A 25145-nucleotide genomic window follows, 5' to 3' on the forward strand; every position below is an offset into this window, starting at 1 on the left:
GCCCGGCTCAGCGAATGAGATTGTTCTGCTGCATGGCCATTTGCATACTATGAGCAAATAAATGCTACCAAACTACACCAAAACCCAAACCATAACTATGTCCTGCTGTTTTATTTGGGTCTCACTCTGTTTCAATTAACTGAGAAGAACCTGACAATTTAAGAAGAATGGCAAAGTAACAGAGGGGGAAGCAGACAGAGCTTTAGTCTCTGTAATGATGGGCAGGAAGTATGGCTGCTGATGGATGTCACATGCTCTAATAAACAGACTCAAAAACCAACAGATTTCTGCCCCTATCCTTGCAGCTGTTGTCCCCTGAACCAGTGTCTACTGCCTGGAGAAACAACAGAGAGGACCAACTGCTGGATGTATGCACCAATTGTAACAGGTCCTGAAACACTCCTGAATGCTGGCGTTTAAATACCACCTCTGGACCTCAGAGCATGATACGCACTTGTTTCACATTTCCCCCCACCCCCACCCTTCAGCAAACACAGCTGCTGGGACTAATACTTTTAAATTTTGTATTCTGGTCCTACTTCCTTGGCAGGTGAGGAGGATGCACTCACAGAGGAGAAAGGACTTTTGATAATTTTTAGAATTCTTTCATGGATTTGTGACAGTCTAAATATCACTGTGATATTTGAGGGTCCATTTATCCAGAACAGCAGTTAGGGACTTCTGGTATTTTTTAGCATAGCTGTGGCTAAACAGGCTGCAGTAAGCTTTCTCCATATGTAGACAGACCTTCAACTGACTTGCAGAGACAAGACTTCATGGTAAGGAGGGGTAAGCCCTCCTGATCTGGCCGGCACACTGATTAGGGGGAAAAATACCCTGTCCACACAGCTTGCAGGAACTGTGCTTGAGCCCCACTGGCAGCAGCAATCACATTTAGCACAGCTGTATTTCCATTACACAGAGAGCCTTCACAATTTATGTACAGTTTAATCTGATTATTTTTCTTCTCCATTTCTGCCTGACAAACTGTACTTGTGAGGCCCTTGGCTGGAAATCCATGCTAATCAACTTAAGGCCTAGTAGATAAAGCAAAGTTGTTTTCTCTGTGTTGTCAGCAAACCACATTTCATGACTATACTCAAACCTCTGCTAACTAAGGTTATTGGCATCTCCTGTAAATCCAGGAGCAAATAACAAGAGCTGGAAGAGCAGCAGCTTGAGTGAAGGGAGAAAATGCTGGTGGAGCAGCTCACACCAGTGAGCAAAGTGGGAGATACAGGGGAGGCCAATGGCTCTCTGCAATGTTTATGTAAATTACTTTGCTGATGGGTTTTATCCACCCACACACAAATGACAGTTTTGATTATTTTACCCACAGAATTTTGTTCCCTGCATCATGCAAATTAAGTACTCAGCAACTGCCAGACTACTAAGCAAATGGTATGAGATGTATTGATTCTGCAGTGGTAATGATCTTACATTTTTACATAATGCCTTTCAGGCTTAAGCGTCCCTAGGCACAGCACCCATTGCACCTATGAAAAAAAGCACCTCAGAAATGAAACACCACAGCTACCTGAAAGGACATTCCACCATCAAAGAAGTCGCAAACACCAGTAAACCAAAACACACTCTTCCCAGCCAAAATTCTTAGCAGCATTTTGGACATGTTCTAAATATAACAACCAGATTAGATACCAGACAGCCATTTCTTGGTAAAGGTGGAATGCGTATTGAAACCATTATTGAAACTATGCATTTCTTTGTCATTAAGTTTTCCACATAGCTGGTGAACGAAAAACTACAGCAGAAACAAATATCTAGCTAATGTATAACTGTATTGAAAGCTTAAGCTTAAAACCTGGCTGTTGATAAAAGATGTTTGTCAAGACATCAATTTTCTCTCCCACTGGAAAGCTAATGCCTCACACAATATCATTTGTAATGGAACAGTGGCTCCACTTACATACTCAGGAGACAAATAGAGCATCTGAGTCATCAAAATGCCTGCATTTCCCACTCTTGTAACTCCTACCCAAGTTCTAACCTGCGGCCAACCTTCTTAACTAAAGATCACACTTCAAATCCTGTCTTTACTAAGCATTTTCTTTACACACACAAGAAATGTGTCACGTCACTGTTTTGTCTCATGCTCTTGCCTGATAGTGGTCATTGCTGCCATTTTGAACGTTTCTTTTATTTCTAAAATTCAACTGAATTCTAGAGAACCTCAAGAAGAATGGAATCGAGCATCACGTGAAAGCAGCTAAAGAACAACAGCAGGAGAGAGGGGAAAATTAGAAGGACTTTAATAATTTTCCTTTTCACAGGATCACTCTTCAAACCACTTGACGGTTAGAGTCAAGGCTCTGAAATAAACCTTTCCCTGGACCTACAGGACATGTCCTGACCCTGGTGAGGGAAGCTGTGTTTACCTCCTGAGTGCATTTGTCAGCTCAGCAGTCAGTTCACTCTCATTGTATGGTCTCAGCTCAGCAAGTGTTAACGGTGTTGCGGTGCCATCACTGCATTCCTGAGAAAGGAGGAAAAACCACCCGATTAGAAATTACTGACCATCCTTATGGGAAAATTCTGAAAGCCTCTTAGTTCACAGCTACTTTTAAAATGAAGGTGAAACAGACAACTCAATGTTACAGCAATATGGCAGTGTATCATCATACCAAGAAATGGACTAAACAGATTAGTATTTCACAAATGCCTCTAAATGTTTTTTAAACCACCACAGCTCACTGACTTGCAGAATTCTGCTACTGTGTGCAAAACTGACACTGCCTTCCTTGTATTTCTTTTGACACCACACATGAAACAAAGAATGACTGGGATCAAGAGAAGTATTCAGATGATGTATTGCCAGGAACAAGGAAGTAAGGTGTATGTCTTGGTTTTTGTTTTAAAACACATTATTGACATTTTATGGGGACACAGCATTACAATAAGACAAAGTTTTCTGATGTATTTATTTCTTAATGCAAGTTATTACTGCAAATGCAGAAATCTGTTTTATTCTGCATTATTTTGCATGAAGGGGAGAAGAGTCTTCATTCTCAAATTATTACAATCTGACTTGGAGAAAGAGATTGTCATTACAATGTTCTACATGCTGCATAGAAATGAGTGCTGATGTTTTCATATTTTGTGTTTTCATATTTTGTGTTTATGGGAGAATGGCATTTTGCTTAGACTCCTTTCCAATGTTTCCAGTGAGTGGCAACAGGCAAAACACATGCTCAACCACAGCAACTTGTATGTCTGGCAAGACTGGCCTTGTGGTAGTCCTCAAAATACCATTAGCCCATGCCTAACACCAATTCTGCAAAGTTCTGAAGTCACAGCATGGAAGAAACCACCTCGCAACTGGGGAAGAGAGAAAAGATCTGCATATAGACAAAATAAGAGCATGATTAACATGCTAAAGACTGCAATAGGGATGGGAAAGGTTTAATTAATCATGTTTACAACTTTGGAAATGCAGCTTGACTCCTGACCTTGCCCAGTTTGTCTCTGCTTCCGCTGCTGGTTGAGCTGAGAGATCTCATTCTCTGCTCTTTTTGTTCTTCCACTTCAGACTTCAAGTGTTCAATATGGACAAGGTAGGCCTGCTCCTGGGCCTCTCGAGTGCTCAGCTTCAATTCCAAAGCCTTCTTCTCCTTCTCCAGCAGGTAAAGCTGTGCCTTGAGCTCTGCCATCTCTTCCTGTTGAAGAAACATTGTATTATTGCTGCTTCATGGGACTAGGTACCTGAAGGAAGATGAGGTTAAACAAGATTTTCATCCAGTTTTATAACCTAAGAGTTCTTTCCATTGAGAAAACTATCAACATCCAGATGACTTTTTATAATCACACTGCATATTTCTCGAAGACCTGTATATCTTCAGTCTGAGTATAAGGAGCTGTGCTACCCCTTTATCATCTTCAGGAATAAGCTCAGAAGCAAAATTAGAATTAGACTGTCAGAGATCTGAGAGAATTGCCACAGCTGCTGAAATTTCTCTGGCTCTACTTTGTCCTTCAGACACCATTGTCTTAAAAGCAGAAGTTTATGACTTTGTCAAACATCTCCCTAAAAGGGAGGTTTCAGTTTCTTAATGATATGCAAGAATTAATCTAATTACCGTGGAAGGGGTTTGAGAGACCAGGACCTATTCCTGTCTTGTAATACCAGCCTCTGTGGTAAAATGAGTTATGTCAAAAAGAGCAACTGAATATGGCACCATCAGACGTCCATTTAAAAATTCCCTCCCCTAGGTGGCCAGAATCCCAAGCATACACAACTTGAGTTTGACAGAAAAATGCACTCACTTATTTTCTTCCCTAAATACAATCCACAGAGGACGGACACTGGTACTTGATAGAAAGAAGCTCAATTCTGAGAGCTCCTTCTTGCTTCTGACAGGGCTGTCACCTACTGTAACACAATGTCTGCTGCCTGGGGACAGACCTCTGTTTTAACATCTGTCTGACAGTGGCTGGGCAGAAGTTTAAGAGCAAGGCATGAGTGCAATGACCCTTTTTTCAGCACATGCTCCAAAAGTCCTGTGAAAAGCAAATGATGGGTTATTCCTGAACCACAAGGCTCTTTGTGATTAACAACACTTCAGAAATGTTTCTTGTACAAAATGCCTGGTTATTTTCTATACCCAGAAAAACCCAATATCCACAAAACCTTTAAAAATATAGTACCAATACATAATTTGCATTATGTAGTTAAAACCATCAATAAACAAACGACTGCCTAAACAAACCAAAACAAAAACAACAACAAACAAACAAACAACCCCAGAAAACCCCAAAAAAACCAACAACTCAACCCAGAATCATGTTTCCACTGTTTAAATTGCCTTGGCCTAGGTCATTTAATGGGTGAATACTAAGTTCATGCAGACATTTTCTGTATTACATTTCTCTTGTTCATTGTGTAAACACCTCTGAAAGACAGAAGTTTCTTGTTGCGTGGCCAGCCTAGGAACAAGTCACTATTTATGAAAAAAAAATCCAAAAACCCAAAAAAACCCTAATCACAAAAAATAACAGAGGTATCTTGCTTTATGGTTCAAAAATAATGCTCTTCATATTTTAGCCATTATTAACAAAGGTCATACAAAACCAAATCTTTACACATATTTAGACAAACTTTTTATGTTGAAGGGAATCTAAGTTCCTACCAAAAATCTGCTGTCTGGATTAAGAGTAAGCAGTCCACACAGGTGTATCACAGTTACAACCATCACTGGCTTATTCAGAATCATGTAAAAATAAAATCCCTATCTTAAAATCCCTGAGGGGCTTGGAAAGTTTTGTATGAACTTCAAAGTCACTGATTTATTTATCTGCTTGTTTGTGAACTGAAGGTTAGAAGCACAATCAGTTTCATTCAATGTGGTTTACACAAATTTAGTTGTTAGGCAAGCTTACCATTAATTGCTTCTGTCAACAGTAAAAAATGTAAATACTGATAAATAATGATGGGGAAATTTTGTTATAGGAGTTGAACTGGATGGTCTGATATACTCAAGTGAATACCTTTAACTTCTTAAGCCTCTACTTCTAAAGCCATTAATCTACTTAGCCTTCTTAGTGAAGGCTGAGAAGTAATTTGAACAGAGTATTTTGACACTTGTATGAATAAAAGATACTTCTGGCTGTCTGTGTGGGATGGTCATGACAAGGTCTTTCCTGGCTAGAGGATGAAACTAGGCAAATTCAGCCCAGAAATAAAGGACATTTATTCCCTAAAATAAAAGGGTAAATTTATCCACTACAACAAATAATCTGTGGAACAGTTTTTTTCTTATAATGAAAAGATTTTAACTTATTTTATTTTCATAAACATTCCTTTTTTTAATTTTATTTTTTATTTTATCCAAGCTCAAAATAAATTTGAGGATCAGTGTTTTAACTCCTTTGTTTATTAAGACAATAAGGTTAGATCATCATATATGAAATCAGCAGTTTGCATCCTGTCCCAGAAGACTTATCACGCACCACCCATATGTTACTTTTCTCATGTCAAAACAACGTGGCTTGGAAGTAAAGAAGCAAAAACAAAGCAGGGGATAAGTTAAAAAGCTTCTGTCAGCCAGTGTCTTACAGAGGCTGCCAGAGAAGGAACAGGGGAATGGAAAGGTTGAAGATGGTTAAAAATTCGAACTGCAGTTGAGGATTGTGATACGGACCCATGCAATGTGTGAGGCAGAGTGGCAGCAGCCATTCTGGGAAAATTCAAGTATTTCAGGTTTATTTAGCGAGTCAATATGCAGCAATTTTTTTCCAAGAAAATAAGTCTTCTAAAGACCACATCTAAATTTAATTGAAATGACAATGCCACCTTTGTGTATCTACTATTTCCCTTTTCTTCCAGCTATAGGTTGCTGTGAAGCATTTTTCCAGTTTAATCCACCTGCATCTTCAGAGTGAGCACAGGTGGCACTCACTAAATGAAACCCTGAAGGAGGAGGTAGCAAGTGTCCCTCTTCTAGGGGATTGCAGAAGACTAAAGACAATCCATTCAAATTCACAAGCTTCATGTATCAAATCCAGCAGCTATTTTGCGACTAATTAATTTAGTATTGAGAGATATTTTGTACTTACAGTCATACTATAATCCTGATTTTGGGAAAAAACTTGAATGAAAATTAAAAATTTCTGATTCAAAAGAATCAGAAACACCACAGAATTCTCAAAATCAAAATTTGTATTCGATTTGGTCACATAGGACTCTAATGTGGCAAGAAGTTTTTAAAGTCACAAAAGTCATGACTCCGGGAGAATCACAGTAAACAAGGTGGGATGTATCAACCTTCAGAATTAAAACAAACATCACAGCAGATAAATGTCATGCTCTAGTTAACTGTATTTCACTATACAAATCTGTAGGTGTATGAAGGGCTGTAACAAAGGTGGACAATGGAATTCTTAACATTTTCCACCAAAAGACTAGTCTCAAAGCACATGAGTGACATTATCAACACCTGTACACAAAAGAGGAAAAATTATCAGTGTAGAAAGCTGAGACTTCTTATCTAGATTAAGTCCTTTGAAATGCAGAAAGGCTGTAAACCAGGAATTATTTACACCCACCAGAAGTAATCTCCTTGCTAACTGGGGCATGACAACAACTGACCTCAAAGCAAGACTACTCAATGATGACAAACCGTGGATGAGAATGTATTTGGAAGCATGGTTAATTATTGCTTGAAGCAAAGAATTGAATTTTATAGGAGTACTGGCAGACCACTACGTCTTATGCTCTGGATCAGTAAAAAAACAATAATAAACAGGGCAGCAGAGAAACAATCCTCAAGACTGCCTTTCTAATTAATAATGAAGAACTACTAAAGGTATTTCAAACTGATGAGGTGATCAGTTTTTACTGGAAATCAGCAATGGAAGGTGCCAAAAGATGTGGCAGAGATTCCAACACAGAACCAAGTTTTGGGAAGACAGCAGGGCGATTGTAAGATCCAGCAACACGGGAAATTGAGTAACTTGGTCCAGCTGTATCACCCTTGCTAAGAATGTAGAAGGGAGAGAACAAATTCAAAATGCTAAACAATGAAGTCTTCTGCAGTTCATCTGCTTCAAGTTAAATAAAATACTGAGAGGAAACCTAAATTCTCAGTTTGTGTTGTGGCAAATACCCAATGTGTGGAGACTCAAGGTTTGACTCTATTTCTCAGAAGACTGATTTATTATCTTATATATTATATTAAAATACTACATAAAAAACTATACTAAAAGAACAGAGAGAAAAGAAAGATCAGAAGGTTACAAAGAACAAGAATAGAATAGAATGCATAACAAAAACCTTGTGACTGCTCGCAGCCTCGGCACAGGTGGCTGTGATTGGTCATCAATTGAAAACAATCCACATGGACCAATGGAAAATGCACCTGTTGCACAGCAGCAGACAGTTATTGTTTACATTTCTTTCCTGGGGTTCCCAGCTCCTCAGGAGGGGAAAGACCCTAGCAAAGGATTTTTAATAAAATATCATAACTACAAGTTTGTCTCAGAAGGAGGCAGATGCATATGCTGTTCTGTGTAAGATACATGTTTCAAATAACTGATACAAAAAATATACTCAGAAGGCCAAAATGAGTCCTGACCTTAGGTTCAGCTCTGTTCCGGCCTGACAGATGAGGAGGTGTAATGCAGACCTGAGCAACAACCATGGAAGCTGACAGGTAACATACTGGACAAATCACAAGTTTTCACAATTGAGTTTTCACAATGTCTCTTTCAGAAACATAACGTTTTCCTGCAGTTGTGAATTTCAGCAAAGTACAAGAAATTACAACCAATAACAGTACTGCCAGTTTCTCTGTACCGCAAAGGGCTGAAGGTAACGTCACACACCTATGCAAAAATGTGTGTCTATTCTGTATACACTCCACATGACCTAATCAAGAAGAAAATGTTCTTCCAGAGGCAATTCCGGCAGTGAAAACCCAATGTGCCAGGTCCAGCCAAATGGATGCTGTCCGTCTAAAACAAGTTGGATAACTGTTGTGTGAACAAAAGAAATACCAGCACTTGAAACTGTACCAGAAATTATGATATGCAACTGCTGGTGTTCCTGACAGGGAAGGCAAGGCCACTACCTCACAAGAGATACAGCTCTGCAGTTTCCTCTTATCTTTAAATTAAAATAAAATTAGGAAAATAAAGTGAGTTAAAATTGAAAAGTAGAGAATGAAATAGAAAATAGAGAAAAGAATGGTGTGCAAGAGATTTCAGGGAAGATCTGGATGCAAAAAAGGAAAAGGAATTCTGAAATCCAAAATACACATCTGATTATCTACCAACATCTTACAGTACATCTTGCATGTTTTAGTTGTGGGGAATATATTGCTGTTGGTCACAATGTATTCAAACAAGTAACATAATTTTACACCTCCCAACCTCTAGAAAGCAATCTTTTCTGAACTGCCAATAATGAATGCATTACTGCAAAACTGTATCTGTCGTCTTGGAAAAGCAGCACCACTAAGAACATAGTTATCATCACCAGGCTACCACTTAGACAGAAGCAGCACATCTGAACAAAAACCTGTAACTTTAGAAGCTCATGAAACTATTAGGATTTTCTGTCCCACTCAATACCATCACCTGACATGTCAACAATTAGTTGGCTAAATTAGCAGTTGCTAAAGTTAAACGGAATCAAAACCAGACAAATTCATATTGCCTTTGGTATGTTCCTATATTTTAGTTCATCCCTCAAAATCAATACAGAAGACAGACTTAAAATGATGTAAGCTCTACAACTGGTCAGTAAAGATCAGCTTTTCTAGAACACATCTTAAGAGCTGGATATATAAAGCAGGGTTTTCTCCAAAACCCTCTGTTAATGCAAGTCATTACACACCCTACCCCTTGTTCAGTCTCTGGACTGAGCTAGAGATTGCAACACAGTGCCTAGAACAGTTCAGGACTTGTGACCAACTGTCAGAGAGCATTAGGGATGACATCTGACAGACCATTCCTCCTCCCACACCAATATTAAAAACAGTGGAATTTGTTCTGCTTCAGTTCACAAATATTCATGATGCATATTTGCAAGCTCCTAAGTAATGACCTATCTCTTGGGAAGTGCTGAATCACGTTTTTTCGTCATCCTTGAGCAATTCAGCTGCCATATCTCTCAGAAAAAGAACATCTGGTTTGTCAAAAACAGCATTCCAAGTTTAGAGACACCGATGAAGTCCTTCTAATTCAGAACACACATAGCTCATCACTGTTAATGCACTGCCTTCTGTCGCCTTCTGACTACTGGATTTTCAGTCCAGATTATGTGTTTCAATGAAGTTACCTTTTATTACCCACTGATCACTATCAAAGCCTCCCATGTGTGTGACTGAGTATATTTTGTGACACGGGCATTGCCAGCAGAGCAGCTCCCTCTTGGTTATGAATAAAATACCTTCATTGCCATGAGTTCCTGCATCAAGACTGCATTTTCCAGGTCCAGCCTCTGGTTGTCTCCACGTGGCTTAACATCATAACTAAGGGGATCAATGTGGATGCTTTCCAGCTCCAGCATTGTCAGTTTCACTGCTGCCCTGTCATTTTTCAGCTGCTGGATGTAATCCTTCAGCCGCTGCTCATCCTCCTTCGTAAACTCTGTGTCACAACTACTTGCGGTTGAGCTGGTAGTACTGGAAAGAGAAAGAATGGTATTAGAAAAAAATACACTTGAAACAAAATCGTAATTTTTATATCAAACACACTCCCAATACTTCAACAATGCATCTGAATCTTACTTAAAAGCTCAAAGAAAGGACATAGATGTAGCATGGACTGGACATTGCAATGTGAAGTGTGACAAATTCAGAAAAAAAATTAATTCCCTAAGCTGCACAAGAAAACTGAATCATGTGACAACTTCTCTGCAAAGTCAGATATTTACTGATGTCTAACCAAATTACTTTATCTGAAATGGTGTCTTCTGAAAAAAAGTGGTGGATTTTTTTTCATTCAAAAAGGGGAAGAAAAAGCTATTTAAGACTTCTTAGCAATAGGAGCACAGCAAGCTGCTCAGACACTGAGTCTTCACCTTCTTTAAGAAGAACCATCTGTTAAGAAACAAGAATGAACCCAGGCTTGATCTATCTCTGCTGATGACCACACCAGTTATCACCTCAGGTATTTTAATGGATATTTTTAGGAATCAACATAATGAAAAGTACACTGACAGATGCCAGGAGAATTTTCAGTTCATGTGAAGGTGTACTCCTCAGCATTCCTTCAGGGTTAGAGTGATTTAAAACTAACCAATGGAGTAGCAGGAATTGCAATAAAAAGTCATCATGAAAGACTTGGTGTATCTTCTGAACAAATGAGGGCCCATTATTCTGCTCCGTAAGTGTTTACACAGAGACTGCAGAAAGGGGTAATAATGCCATTAGAGCAATGGGGGCTGAGTGCTGCCTACCCACCTCCATGCATGCCAGTGCTGCAGGGGGCCCAGACTGACACAGCTGTAGCATTCCAGGGCTGAATATAGTTGCAATAACACTAAAAGGAAAATAAAATGCCATGTTGTTTCTATAGCCTCTCTCAAAGCTCCCTGCTGTCTCCTGAGGTCCTGTAATCAGCTGTTGGGTGAGGGATAAGTCATCCATTAACTGCGCCTGTCTGGAATGCTAGATGATCTCAGTTATCAGCAGGGGAATAAATCACTTTCTGTATCAAATTGCACTGCTGTTCAACATTTTTGTATTAAGAAAAAAAAGTCCCACCCGCTAGATGGTGTGAGAGCCAGGATGATGCCCTAAAATATTATGCATGTGCAAAGGGGAAGCCTATCAAAATAGGCTTAATTTTTCTCTTTCCTTTGGTTCTACTTCAGCTAAAGCTACATTGATTTTAAAGCACTTTAAATAATTGCCCATCTTCCCAAAAATTCCAAGCACAGCCTTGGGGAAGACAAGTGAATCGGCCGGTCTTACAAGATTTCTCAAAATTTTTCCCCCTCATGATATATAGTATTTCAGCTCTTTACTACAGTTCCGTAAATTCATATTATTCCCTCCTTTTCTGAGGGATAAGAGGTGCCTGCCATAGTTGACACAACTGTAAATTGGTCTTTGCTTTTGTTTTCATCAATTTCCTTCTGCAGTGAAACTTAAGAGCACTCAGTACCCACGTACATAGAAACCCTTTCAGGCAGAAACGCATCTTTGTTCATACTATTTCTTGAACAGAAAATTATGAAACATTTACTAAATCCTGCTTTACTGAGCCTAAAGGCATCTTGCTGAATTAGACATTTATATTAAAAAATGAGGATAGACAATGTGAAAAGCACTTTATTCTGTACTGAAGTCATGTTGTAAGTTTCTTCCACAGCACCCAAAGAATGCAATTGCAGAGCTTTTCTGGATTAAATGTAAAACAGCTGTTGTTGGAGGAAGGATAGCTTTAAAAGTCTTGGGGAACAAAGACCTCAGTTTTTGCTTGAAAAGGAAAGAAAACCCAAACCTCCTGCTGCAAATGAAACCTGAGCAAAAAAATGCTGCAAGTTTGTTATGTTGAGCTGGACCTCATACTCCACGCATATGCACAGATTTTGGCCCGTGAAGACCCACAGCTATGCATATATATGTTAGAGGAATGGAGTCCAAACTGAGGAAGGCAGTCTGGGCTGTTGCCAGTGATGCTCAGGCTGCTTTTACTCCTGGCTGCCTGCCTGCCTGTCTGCAGCTGAGTTGGCTCCTCTGGTGAATTGCTAGCAAGCTGCTCTTCTTCTCCTAGGATTTTTTTTTTTTAGAAGTTGGAGGGAGCTCAGCAAGGAACTTGTGTTTCAGCCAGCACACAAGAGGACAAGGACCTTCAGCCTCCCCCTGCATTTAGCTGCACATCCCCACCCAAAAGACTGGAAACAGCTGAGGTACAAGGGACAGAAACAGCATTGCAATGTTTCTGAGCTCCCTAGCAACTCTGCCAGGGGTACTGCCCCAAAAACCCCACCAAACAGTTCTCCACAGCCACAGTGCTGGTCCACTACTGCTCTCTTCATGGGATGACAGCTGGTGAGCACTTCATCCTGAATTTCTTATATTGCCCTCTCTTCTGAACATCAATCAGGACAAAGAAACCATTTATAGTATAATGCATCCATCCAAAAACCACAGGAAACTCTTGCAAAAGACGTGCAGTTTCTTATTTCTTGAGTGTTTAGGTAAGCAGAGAGAAAGGATCACAGGTTTCATCACAGCTGGAGGGTATACAACATCAATCTGCCCATTCTCACGGATGCTATATGAGAACAAGAAATCTTCTTCACACTTGATTCATTCCTTGAGTCTTTTATGATGATGTCATGCCTGGGTGAGGTCAAATTAATTCTGATATACAATTTTTGGAAAATATATGGGCTAGTACATGTAATGTCAGTCTTGTTTGCTACCATCAGTGTATGTGTATAACATGCAGTGGATGGACATAAAAGAGGCTTTCAGCAGTGCTTCTCTGTGAGTAGCTTCTGCACACTACAAAAATGTATCCATAAAACCCTACATGAGCATAATTTTATCTGTTAAAAATCAAATCAATAAATTAATATAATTGCAATTAAGCACTGGTGTGGATAATACAGTTGGTAGAACTAAGATTAGCATTGTCAGAACTGAATCCACAAACTTGCAAACTTGAATACCTGCACACAACCAAATACTTTAAAGAATTAAGTTGATCTACAGTGCACATAGCCCAAACACCTTCTTTCTAGCTGAACATTGTGGTTTGAGATCTGGGACAGCACAATGCCAGTTTCTCTTCCTGAGAAACTGAAGAATGCCCCAATCAGGCAAAGGACAAACAACAGCTAATACCAGAGCCTCTGGTAAACTGCCCTGCTTCCTTCTGAGTCTACTTCAGTCCAGCAACAAAGTGTTATGCAGATAACACTGAGATATCTATTTAGACATTTCCAAATAACTTATTTGCATGCCTCAGCCAGGATAATCTTTGTCTGTCACCAACTTATCTGAAACCTGAGATGGCTCTAACTACAGATATATTTCCACGGTTAACTGAGTTCAGATATTTTGTGACACTGTATAATACTGAAAAGAATTGCCTTTGCATATAAGGGACCCAATCTGTCCTTCCGTGAACCCAGATGTAAGGTTGGGCTTCCTAGCACAGCAGGGAATAAAATACACCATTTTCAGAGAGTGTTACAACCAGGCTTCTTCCCTTTTGCTGCCTTCCAAAGGTGCAATCAGTCAAACCTTGTTGGCAGGCTATGTTCTATACTTAGCTTTCGTTCATTTAAAATAATTATGACTTCCAACTACATTGTAAACCGATTTCTATTTTCAAAAACTGAATTGGCAACATTATTGTGGTGCTGCTGCCAGTCAAACGAATTTAGAATTAATTTAAATGACTTTAGGCTTTTTCATTCCTTTCATTTATTTTCATTTCAGTTGTTCCCTTCTACAGTCTTTAACCACTCAACACTAGTGGCTCAACAAGCACTTGCTCTCAGCAAGGTGTTCAGTGATTTGATTCAGAATCTCATCTGAAATTTCAAAGCCTGAGATGGGTCAACAATTCCACTGTAAATCCATATTCTACAGGATTTCAAACAACAGGACAAATTAGTAATTTGTCACAAGTCTCAAGCAAGGATAGTTTTCATCATCCTACTACCACTTTATTAATTTAGTTTCAAAGGGAAAAGACAGCAATATGTATCTGCAACTAAAAGCCTGCAACACTGAAACATTAAAGGCAAGAAAATCTGTTTTGGAGATTCAAAGTATGTTTCAATTGAATACTGTAAAAATATTTTCACAGTGGTCCCCAGATGGGGGGTGATTCACATAGAACTCACCAGAGGTGAGAAGAAATGACCTTAAATTGTGCCAGAGGAGGTTCAGATTAGATACTAGAAAAAAATTTTCACTGACAGAACGGTCAGGCATTGGAATAAATTGCCCAGAAAGGCAGTGGAGGTACCATCCCTGGACGTGTACAAGAGATATCTGGATGTGGCATGTGGGAATAAAGTTTCGGGGTGGCTATGCTGGTGCTGGGGTGTGGCTGGACTGGATGATCTTGAAGGTATCTTCAAAACTTGATTTCTATGGTTCTGTGACACAGAAAACATAGAAAAGTATATGTCTTTTGAACGAAGACAGATTTTTCATCAATGGGGCAGCACAATGTCTGTGTCTGTAAGCTGAAGAGGGGATCCCTCTCTTTTGAGACAGGGTAGAAAAAATCTGAAAACACCTCTAACCACATGTCACTTGAATGCAACAGAAGGAAAGAAGAGGAGATTCATATTTTCTGGAGAAGTTGAAGTTTCAAAAATGTTTTCATTGATATGTATGCTTAGGCAAAGATAAACTACTTTGGGTGTGGGTGAGGGGAGATGCAGTATTGCATTTTATTTAAATGGTATCCTCTGTCTCACCCCTCCAAAATGCATGGTATATCCCAAGCCTGTGGTCCTGCCCTGAACCATCCTGTACCTGTAATCCCATTGGCCCAAGTCTGATTCCGCGCCCACTTCAATCTCCCTCTTAAACCATGCTAGGGAGACCTGTCACCCTCTTAGCCTCTTCCCCTCTCTCAGCCTTCCTCCCCGCTTGCTCCTTCTCTCCCCTAGGCTCCCCCTCCTTCCCCCTTTTCCCTCAGTAGCCATGCTGTTCCCGGGGATGGGCCCCCCAATAAACCCTCATCTAATCAGCACCCTCAGAAGCCATGTGGAGTCTCCTTGCCTGCCTGCTGCTGCCAGCCAACTCACAGCCTAGGGGGCCCTCCGGGGACTCCCCGGGGTGCCCCCCACAAAACGAACCACAGCAGGGAGAGGGACAACAATCTGTAAGTAACAATCAGATCAGAGCGCCACAAATTCCTGACTTATTGTGTGGCTTCTGAGTGAGTGACAACAGCTTTTATCCCCTATGTTCCACCTATATAAAAAGAAATTGTAGAAGCTACCTCATTCAGCACAATATGTTGCCCCACACCAGAAAAAAATACTACAATGACAATAATGGCTCAAGAGAAAACATTTCTTTCATATAAGAACACTAAATTTGCATTTTCACATTCATGACATAGCTTATCCTGATGAAATTTTAAATCCTATGCCACTTAAATATTCTCTGCTGAAACTTTATCTACTGAGCCATCACCTTACATGGACACATACACACAGGTCCAGCTGACCACCAATGAACACAGACACAAACACAGACTCTTATCCTCCCAAAAATTCTGCTAAAGCAAGCAAGAGCTGTAGAGATTACATTCCTACCAAACAATTTCAGTGCAAGTCTAGGAAAGCAAACACTGAAACAGGAACAATCCCCTTCCCCGCAGTTCTTCCCTATCAATACTGGAAACTGCCTGAAATGTTTCCAAGACAAAAAAAAAAAAAATTACTATGCCTTGACTACATGCCACACATCTCACAAGGAGCAAGAACACTGAGGTAGTTCTGAAAAAACTGAAAATGACCCTTTCAAACAATAGAATGGGAAATGAGCTTGGCTTGGGTAGAGGTGTTACTACATGTAGACACAGACAACATGTTTGCATACAGGTGTAGATATGGCCTAAGACACAGCAAGCCAAGTGCTTGAAACAGCTTCTTGTAATGTCTTTCCAAGCTCGGTTTAAATGCTTTTGGTAGAAAGTGTGATCAGTGCGCTATGAGCACAGATGCTGCCACAATCATTTCTATGTAAAGACACAGCTTTCTCGCACTGAGGGTGCACCAGAAAATTTATCTGAATAAAATAACATTAAAATTCACCTCACATTAGGACCCTGTTCCCTCAGATTACCTTTTTGCTCTCTTTTTAGCTATTCCATGCCAGTCATATGGCAGGAAATAAGATCCTTTGGAGGAGGCATCAGCAAGAAGAGGAAATGATACAGTACTAAAATAAACTTCTGAAGTGTCAAAGAAAATGACTGCATTTGAATAAAGATCTGGCTAGAAAGCTGAATTAAAATGAAGTTTTAGAGCAAATCTGAGAAACAAAAATAACATTTAAAGAGAAAAATGTTCATCTGTATTTATCCAGGACACTTGCCAAATTTCTATCCATACACATGCACACATATTTACTGCAGAGTACAACTAGACCACAGGCAGACAAAAACTCAAAATGAAGTTGCTGGCACATATATTTGAACTGGTACACTTCTGGAATAATAGCTCATCTATGTTTTATTATTTTATAGGTCTTCAGAAACACTGCAGTATCCAGTCTTTCCTGGAAGAATCCAATCTATCCCACACCATGAGTGAAAAGAACAGGATGGGAAGGAATAATTTGGAGGGGTGCAAAGGGTAAGGAAGGAGAAAGGAGAGCAAATGGTTTAAAACAGAATGGCTAGATTTGCAACATTTAGAAAACAATTCTTGAGCACCCCAAAATGTCAGCGAAAGCCTGTTTCAGGTCACTGCTTCCCTGCACATCTATGCTGTCTGCATACAACAGATATGAGTAACAAGAACATGATTTGAGTTCCAACAAAACAGTAAGAAAGTCACTGTAGTAAAACAAACTTAGTGGTTTTGCCCTTCATGAAGAAGATCAAAGTCCTGAGTCACCCATTTGCAACAAATTTATACAAAATTCTTCTTGGCTGGAGTTGCTCAAAGTCCAAAGACAATTAGACCACTGAGGCATAGTGACTTACAAATCAAAGCACAGAAGCCAAAGGACTGAGGTGAGGGGAGGTAGCTCAGCAAATACAATAGAACACAACTTTTCATCTGGAATCAGAGATTAGGAGATTAGGAGAGCAGACGAATTGCAGTTACCTGGTGTGGCTGTTGGAGGACAGGCTTTCCCAGGGCTGCACACTACAGCCTGTGACAGCATAGGCTCCCCCACAGCTCCCATCCAGCTTCATCAGCAAGGCTTTTGCTGCATTCTCAGCTGTCTTTCTGCAGTCATGAGCCCTCTTAAGCATTTGTGTGACATTTTCATCACCAGTCTGGTCCCCTAGTTTTCAAGCAAACAATCTTTCAGACAGGAATTAAGGCAAGAGATCCTTCCACTTACTCTCAGTTTATACCAAGACAATAACAATAAATTACGAATCTGTGAACTGAAAGCAACTTCACTTCCTTGTCAGCATCAGTGGTAACTGGAAAACTGGCCTGAATGCACCATGCTCCCAGTGACAAGTTCCAGGTACTTGTGGCTCCAGGCAATATGTCTTAAGTGATGCAGAATTTTAACTTGTCTGTTTACAATGGGTGTGCATTCTCCATTAACATTAGGTTTGGATGCTCAAATTATGAACACACTGGAAAAGCCTCAGCTTCCATTACAGCTCTTACTCCAGTCGGTGCAGCATGGTTTCACAGTGTAGTCATCTCCAGAACTTCTCCTCACAGGCATCTTGATCTCAAACCTGATGGTCTGCCAAGAGCACCTTCTTACAGGCTGCCTAGCCAGACAGAAGAATTGCCCTGCTGCTCAGAAGCAGCCTCTCACATTTTACAGTCATGCATACTAAGCCAAAAGAAAACTAGCCCTGGTTAAATTGCTATAATTTTTAGTGGTTATACAGCACCTGTGTAGCTGGTAAGTTTCAGGAGAAGGAGGACTGAAACCACCACTATCACTACTCCTACAGTCTTCCAGCTGCACTGTAGTCAAGTCATTAAATTAAGACCTGTTATTGGGTACACAGAAAATCTACAAATGTATTTGTGGATTAGGCTATAATATATTTATACTTTAGCAAAACCCAACAGCTCGCTCTGTGTTGGATTTTCATTTAATCCTTCTTCAAGTCAATAACCTGCACTGCACACTTGCTGAGAGAAGCACATGCACTAGAAGTAACATTAATGAGGAAGAAAGGAAGGGTGAATGTTCTGTTAAGAGAAGCTGGATATGCTCATCTTTAAGTGATGTAACTCCCACGAATTTTCCACTCGCAGATGTTGATATAAAGCTTGACTGATCTTCAAACCAAAAATCTGTTATTTTATCTAGGTGTGTTAATCAAATTTCATAATGAAGTAAAGGTACATAAACCATACACAGCTTCCTCCATGCTGTGCTGTGTAGTGGGAAATGTGCACTATTTCTATCTCACAGCTATAACTGATAATACCATAATTAAGAGCTGTAGACAGATACCTACATAAAAATTTAACTACAGTCTCTTCCATAAAATGCATGTCAGATAAAATCCTACTCAAACACAAAGTATTTCTCCCTTCTAAGATTTCTTTCTACCACCTACACAAATAGAAAATTTGAGCCTAAATTCACTTTTGCTACTCACTGACAGCTGGGGAAAGTTCCCTAGCACATTGTGAAAAGGAATGAACAGAGTTTGGAGAAAGGTGGAAGAAAATCTCAAACATCCCCTCTACTGTGAAGCCAGTGCTCCTAACACACCAGGCACTTGCTATGCTTCAGCACAGTATGAAGAGTTATTCTCTCTCTGAATGCTTCTTTCCACTTGATGATTACTATGACTGCCTTCTCCTGTCCATTAAAGGAATGGAACTACTAACACTGGAATTCCATTGTGCAATCACCTCTTTCTATCAGAAGAATGGAGCCAGCAGCAATGCAAAGCTCCAAACTTCTGAACTGTACTGTACCTATGATAGTGGCTTGTTGTATTATTTAGCAGGTAGCATATTAAAAAACAACACCCAGCCACCGGATTAACTAACGACAAAATAAGTAAAATCCAGAACATACAGGCTAAACAGAAGATAGAATGTTTTAAAATTCCAGAGCAGAGGTAAAACAGAGGGTGAAAAATTACAGCCTTTAAATTTTTTTCTATTTGTAACTATTCAATGCTTTGTATTATTTTAATCCCAGTTTTTCATATATTAGACTGTTTCTGGGGAGTCAATCTTAGTGAATCTGGACTTGCAACTATCACAGATGTAAAGTCCTAAACCACCTGTGCTCACAAGTATGGTTTAATTATTCCACTCTGTACAGCTGCACGCCTACAACAATCTCACTCCTGCCAGAAGAGGCATCTCCTCGTGAAACCAACACAGGTGAATTTAAATTGTTCTCTTGCATTTTACCCTTATTTTTGAGATGTATAAAATAATTTAAATAGCTAAAAACAAGAAATGACTGGAGAGCATTCTTAAGTAATGGGTGATGACCTGATTCACCATTACAACCAATTCTAATGCTGACTGACATGCCAAAAAACCACGAAAACCAAATGATTCATTGATATCTTACCAACAGAACCAACACCTGCAGCTCTGAACTGCCCAATAATGAGACTCTGCTCACTTTCTGCCAATGCCAACAGCAGCTCATATGCTTCTATGCACTGTTCACTGAAAGGGAAAAAAAACCCACACAAAATGTTAACTGCAATTTAAAGAAGACCAACACCAGCAATAGCAACAACAAAAAAAGAGCTGTCTGATTAACTGCACGATTCTCTACTACTTGTCTAGCAGCAGGGATATTAAAGAACATTATACACAGAGCCCCTATTACAAGCATTCAGCAGTCTCCCCATTTTTGTAACAGTGCCAGGCTGGCCTCAAGTAATGTAACAAGCCAAGAGATAAGAGAGTGACCTGAAATAAAGAAAGCTCCAGAAGCATGTTTTAAACAGGTGATAATAAAACCAGTGGTCAAGATCCCTTTGAGAAACTTTTCCCAGATCTTCTCACTTTACAACATACAGTATTTTATACTCTACAATATAATTATACAATGCAAAGTGTTGTAAGCAGAAAAGATGCAAGAAAAACACTTCTTGCTCTGTCCTGGCGATAAGATGTTCCTCCTTATAACAGAACAGCTTCCAATTGTATTTATGAGTCATACAATCCCTGTTGCATTTAATGTTTTTAAAAATACATACTAATATACTACTAGCAATTTACACTCCATTGCAATTTGCTCAAGGCTGACAGTAAAAGAATGCATTATTTAAAAGGCACACAATTTGTTCCAAGACCAAACCTGCCAGTCCCAAATTAGTTGCAGTTGAAAGTGTTAAGTGACCCTGTATTTTTGTGAACAGTTTGATGCAAGTTTAGATACTTACTACCAAATACCAAGCCATTAATCCACAATTCCAACTAACGTCATACAAAGTCATTCTGAGTTATGTGGAGTATAACACTCTCTGCTCCATTGGTCTTGGGACAGGTACAGAGAACCTGTATCTTAAGGCTGGATTCAGCAATACAGTCTCAGCCTACACACAACCCCTAAATCAAATGTTAATTCAGTATTTAAGAATTAAGAGATAAACCTCTACATTCCTGTTAGATGCTGGTCAACTACAGTTGAAATACACTGCAGGAATTACTCCAGTTGGGTAGTTTGTCAGGTAGTTTAACCAAAGGGGTGCTTTTTTTCAGGGAGAAAACAAAAAATAAACAGTATTACTATAGCACACCATCAAGTTCACTCTTAAACATTTCTACCAAGTCTCCCCAGCTCACTCTTCCTGGCTGAGCCCCTTGTGTATGTACATACCTGTATTGCAGTGCCAGCCTGAGGGCTGTGGCATTGGACTCGTACTTGCCCACAAGCATGCTCATCCTCTCTGCGTTGCTCTTGCACTCCTCCAGTGTTATTGTCAGCAAGTCATTCTGGGATTTAAGGTGTTCAATACGGCTGCAAAAAACCAAGTAATGTGCAACCTTCAAGCTTAACTGAAAATTCTAGGACAATCATACTTTGAAACAATGAAAATTTCTTAGTCTACACAAGTGTTTTTTAATGAAGATAGAAAAATCCATCAGTGCTGTATATTTATCAAAAGCCAAGAGGATAGAAATTTCTCTTAGGTCATCCTCTTCTCCTCCTCATAAAATGTAATCATAACCCTGTGCAGCAGCAGCAAGCAGAAAGCTGTACCCTTGTTCTGCAGCCACAAGACTGCATAGGACAGTTTCATATTAACCTTTTGCGCAATTTTTCTGCCTTCATTCCTCACCTTCTGCTACCACATTTGCAATTTGTTTCAAATGGCATATTCATTAGTATGATTGTGGGTGTGTGCAGGGATCATGCAGTTGCATAAATGCCTCCTTTCTTCTGAAAATCCAGAGTAACCATTCCACCTGAAGTCATGTTTAGGTTGTGATTAGAGAGGCAACTTCCAAACTACGAATGAGGTTTCAGTGGGGCAATGTAACCTCCAAATGTTCTGGCAAAAGTCAAACAGAAGCTTAACTGTAATACCCTCCTCAATGAGGTTAACCCTGAAGATGAAAATGAAGATTCAGAGTATCAGTATTACTGTTTGTTCTCTCTGCTGACAACTGAACCACCAAACCACTACACATCGACATACTACGACTAACTGAAAAAACTGGATATGAGCCAAAACCAGAGAGACAAACAATTTAAAACCTTGCACAGGTAGATAATGAAGAAATCCATGCCATCCAGAACTCTAAAATCACTGACTTCTTGACAAAGAAGACTGAGAAGGGCTAGTATATATGTTTGTCCGAACAAAGCCCTGACTTTTCTAGATGCCAGAACTGCCATTTTCTGTATCTTGACATCTCCTACAATGACACATGTTGTCAAAGCATAATTGTGCAGTGTACAGAAAAAAAGAAAACAAGAATCACGTTTTGCAGCACTACAAAAACGAGCTATAAATAAAAAGAGATATTGTACTGATCAGACTAAATTTGAGCTAGCTGTAGGGAAGACAGAATTTGGATAGAGACATGCTGAGACACAATTCTCATACTCCTGATCCACAGTTTTGATTCTATGTGCCAAAAAAGACATGAAACACTGGTTTTGATAGAGCTTGCTAAAGGATAACACAAGCAGTATTTTAACTGCAACCAGAAAACTGCAATCCTTCTGCAGACAGAAACCTATTTGCTGGTATATATGCCACACCACCATGCATCGGTACATTTATTAAGGCAGTTAAATGCTATTCTTCTGTTTCTTCAGGACAACAAAAAGCAAGCTAAATTCAGAATAATGCACACTAAGTTATGGGAGTCCTTATTTCAAGGAGTAATGTGTCTTATGAAAAAAAGATGCCATGACTACTTGGTCAGCCACAGAGAGGGACACTCCAGAGTGCAGAGAAGGGAAGGTGCTGCGCTGATCTAATAGTGCACAAACAAACTCATACTCATGGAAAGAATCCTTAGGACACAATTCAATCTCCTCTTCAGCAAGCACATTCCATGCTTATCTGCAGCTGCCACAGCTGAGCAGGAATTGAATTAAGAAATGATCAAAAAGGGTAACAATGAAATCAACTCTAATAAAGCTAACAGAAGACAACATGTGTGAGCACATCTGAATTTCTAGCTCACCTATTTAATCTCTCCGTCTCCACTTCAAACTCTCGGATTTTGCTTTCAGAGATAGCAGATCCATGTGAATAGAGAGTCTGGAAGATTTCCTGGATGTTTGAGCAGTCTTGGAGGGAATGTGCCAAATGTTCAGCCACGGTACTAGAGACCTGTACAGGGCAGTTAATAGATCATTGTGAAGAGACACCCCCTGGACTTCTCCCAGATACCTTTCTGCATTGAGAACTGCATTTGCTTGCATGCACTCACCTCAATGCATTCATTATTCAGTTTTTGTTATGAATTTTACATTGAATAGAACACTTACAAAATTCCAATTTTAGAAGCGATTTTGTTCTAAAATTCTACTAACCGAGGGTGAAGTTCACTATTTCATTATGCATTTAAAAAACTTACTATGCAAGTTATTTAAGTTCTTGAGGGTTTAACAAAGGGTTAGAGCCAAGTTCTTCAGTAAAAGAAATATTAACACACAGTAACAACAGTGTTATTGATTTAAACTGGCATTTCAAAAGCAGAATCCAGTTGCTATTGGTTGAAGGCTGTGAAATGAAAACAGGAGAGTCTTCACGAAGAGTGTTTTGCTGGAACTGATTCCAAAATCTTCCTCTTTAAGTCACTTATGAGAATGACTCCTAGCTACTGGTTTTGAGCTTAATACAGGGTGAAATATTCTTTGTTGATGTATTTTGCTCAAACTAGCTTTTCAAGTATTTTCAGATAGTCCACATCATTAATTTTATTAAGAAAACAATGCTTTTATTGGGAACATGGATCATGCAAGCACACAGTTCTTAGTCCTTACCCCTATGCTGCTGATTTCTGATCCTAAGACAGGTCTATCAGATGATGAAGACTCTGATCTTGTCTTTGACAACTTCACTCTTTCAGCAATCTGCAAGTCAGAATGCTGCACAGGTTACACAGCAGCCCACACCCCATAAAGATCACACAAACCCCATCTGTTCTCTAGTTATACTTCCAAAGCTGAAGCAAACTACTAGAGAACTGAGCCCTGCGTTGTAACTGAGAGAACTACAATCAATAATGTTTAATTCCTTTCCACAGCTCAAGTTCATGGATCTGCTCAGCACTGCCCTAAACATCCCCCAGTTAATCCCATGCTTCCACAGCACAAAGTGAAGCCTGCTTTTCCCAGGTCATGAAAAGGGTCACAAACACACAAACCCCACCTTGGCAATGGGAATGTCGTTGCTGCTGCTGCTGGTGCTCAGCTCTCCTGTGCTGGGGTTGATGGGGCGGTTGGCAGGAGTAAGGCGGCTCGGGCTGGATGGGCCCGTGGCCTGCACACTCTGCAAACGAGTCTGCAGCTCCCGAACCTGCAATAAAACGTAACATTCTGATTTTTCCACTTTTATGGTTTAAACAGTCTGGATATTTGCTCATTGTCTAGCCAAGTCTAATTGCTTCTGGCTGCAGCACAGAAGTTACATTTTTGTACTGTGGTGGCCGCAAAGTTTTCACATGGGGAGCAGATGAGTGTAGGTTATTTTAAAATCCCACAGCTATCAGTTTTTTAAAATATGTGCAATGCGGAAATATGCAGAATACTGCAGAATAAGTATTCGAAGTTTCAGCTGTACTATAGCTATAGAAATTATTCTCTCTGGAGTAAAAAGCTAAAGCTCCAGCCTAAGATGATGATGGCTAAACAAATCAAATTACAATCCTCCTGTTAATGGAAAACTCCAGTGCTGAAAAAAACTCTTGACATAAATAAATCACATGATGACTTGGTCATATTTAAAGGTTAAAGAAATTCAAACATTAATCATGCTTTGAAACTACAGTCAACTAAAACTACACTTAGTGAGTAATGTACAGACAAAAAAAAAATACCAGCAAAATACTCAACCAACAGTCTGCAAAAGCTCTCTGTAAACGTACCCTGAAAACACAGCATGGTCCTCATAACAGATCAGATACTTGTAGAACTGATGTCAAAAGATTTTCAGTTTAAAGGTTAAAAAAAAACCAAAAAAACAAAGAAAAGTCTGTGGAAGCCAAACTACAGCTGTGCTAAAGATTACAGTGTTTACCTTGGAATAATTCTTAACAGACAAGGAATAAATGGTCTGCTTAACACAACAGTTATGACACAAGGTAAAGTGACAGAGCTCATTTTTCCCACAGACCTCAAACAGAGTGTGAGATGGGAGAAGGTGCAAGAAACCATCTAAGGAGGAAATTCACCTGAACACAGCTGTGCTTAAATACACAGGTTTCTATGCAATTTTGTTGAAACAGTCCCTCTACAAAACTTGAGAACTTGAGAAATTTTATCTGAAGTCCAGTCAAGTAAAGTTCAGCCCATATCTCCCCTTGTATGTAGCAT

At 39.6% G+C, this 25145-nt stretch overlaps 1 protein-coding gene across 2 annotated transcripts in view; it reads right to left on the minus strand.

Moving 5' to 3' along the window:
- The window catches only part of MCC (MCC regulator of WNT signaling pathway), a 187954-nt gene that overhangs the window by 12909 nt on the left and 149900 nt on the right, over window positions 1-25145 (minus strand). For both annotated transcript variants that reach the window (XM_041399190.1, XM_041399191.1), the window contains 9 exons: window positions 23983-24129; window positions 23595-23684; window positions 22790-22938; window positions 20967-21107; window positions 19704-19804; window positions 17282-17465; window positions 9905-10139; window positions 3468-3674; window positions 2397-2494 (listed from right to left, as the gene is read on the minus strand). In XM_041399190.1, the coding sequence (XP_041255124.1) occupies window positions 2397-2494; window positions 3468-3674; window positions 9905-10139; window positions 17282-17465; window positions 19704-19804; window positions 20967-21107; window positions 22790-22938; window positions 23595-23684; window positions 23983-24129 (1352 nt within the window). The remainder of the gene's footprint in view (window positions 1-2396; window positions 2495-3467; window positions 3675-9904; window positions 10140-17281; window positions 17466-19703; window positions 19805-20966; window positions 21108-22789; window positions 22939-23594; window positions 23685-23982; window positions 24130-25145) is intronic.

The sequence above is a fragment of the Onychostruthus taczanowskii genome, unplaced genomic scaffold, assembly GCF_017590055.1.
Source record: "Onychostruthus taczanowskii isolate IOZ18803 unplaced genomic scaffold, ASM1759005v1 scaffold158, whole genome shotgun sequence".
Classification (NCBI taxonomy): domain Eukaryota; kingdom Metazoa; phylum Chordata; class Aves; order Passeriformes; family Passeridae; genus Onychostruthus; species Onychostruthus taczanowskii.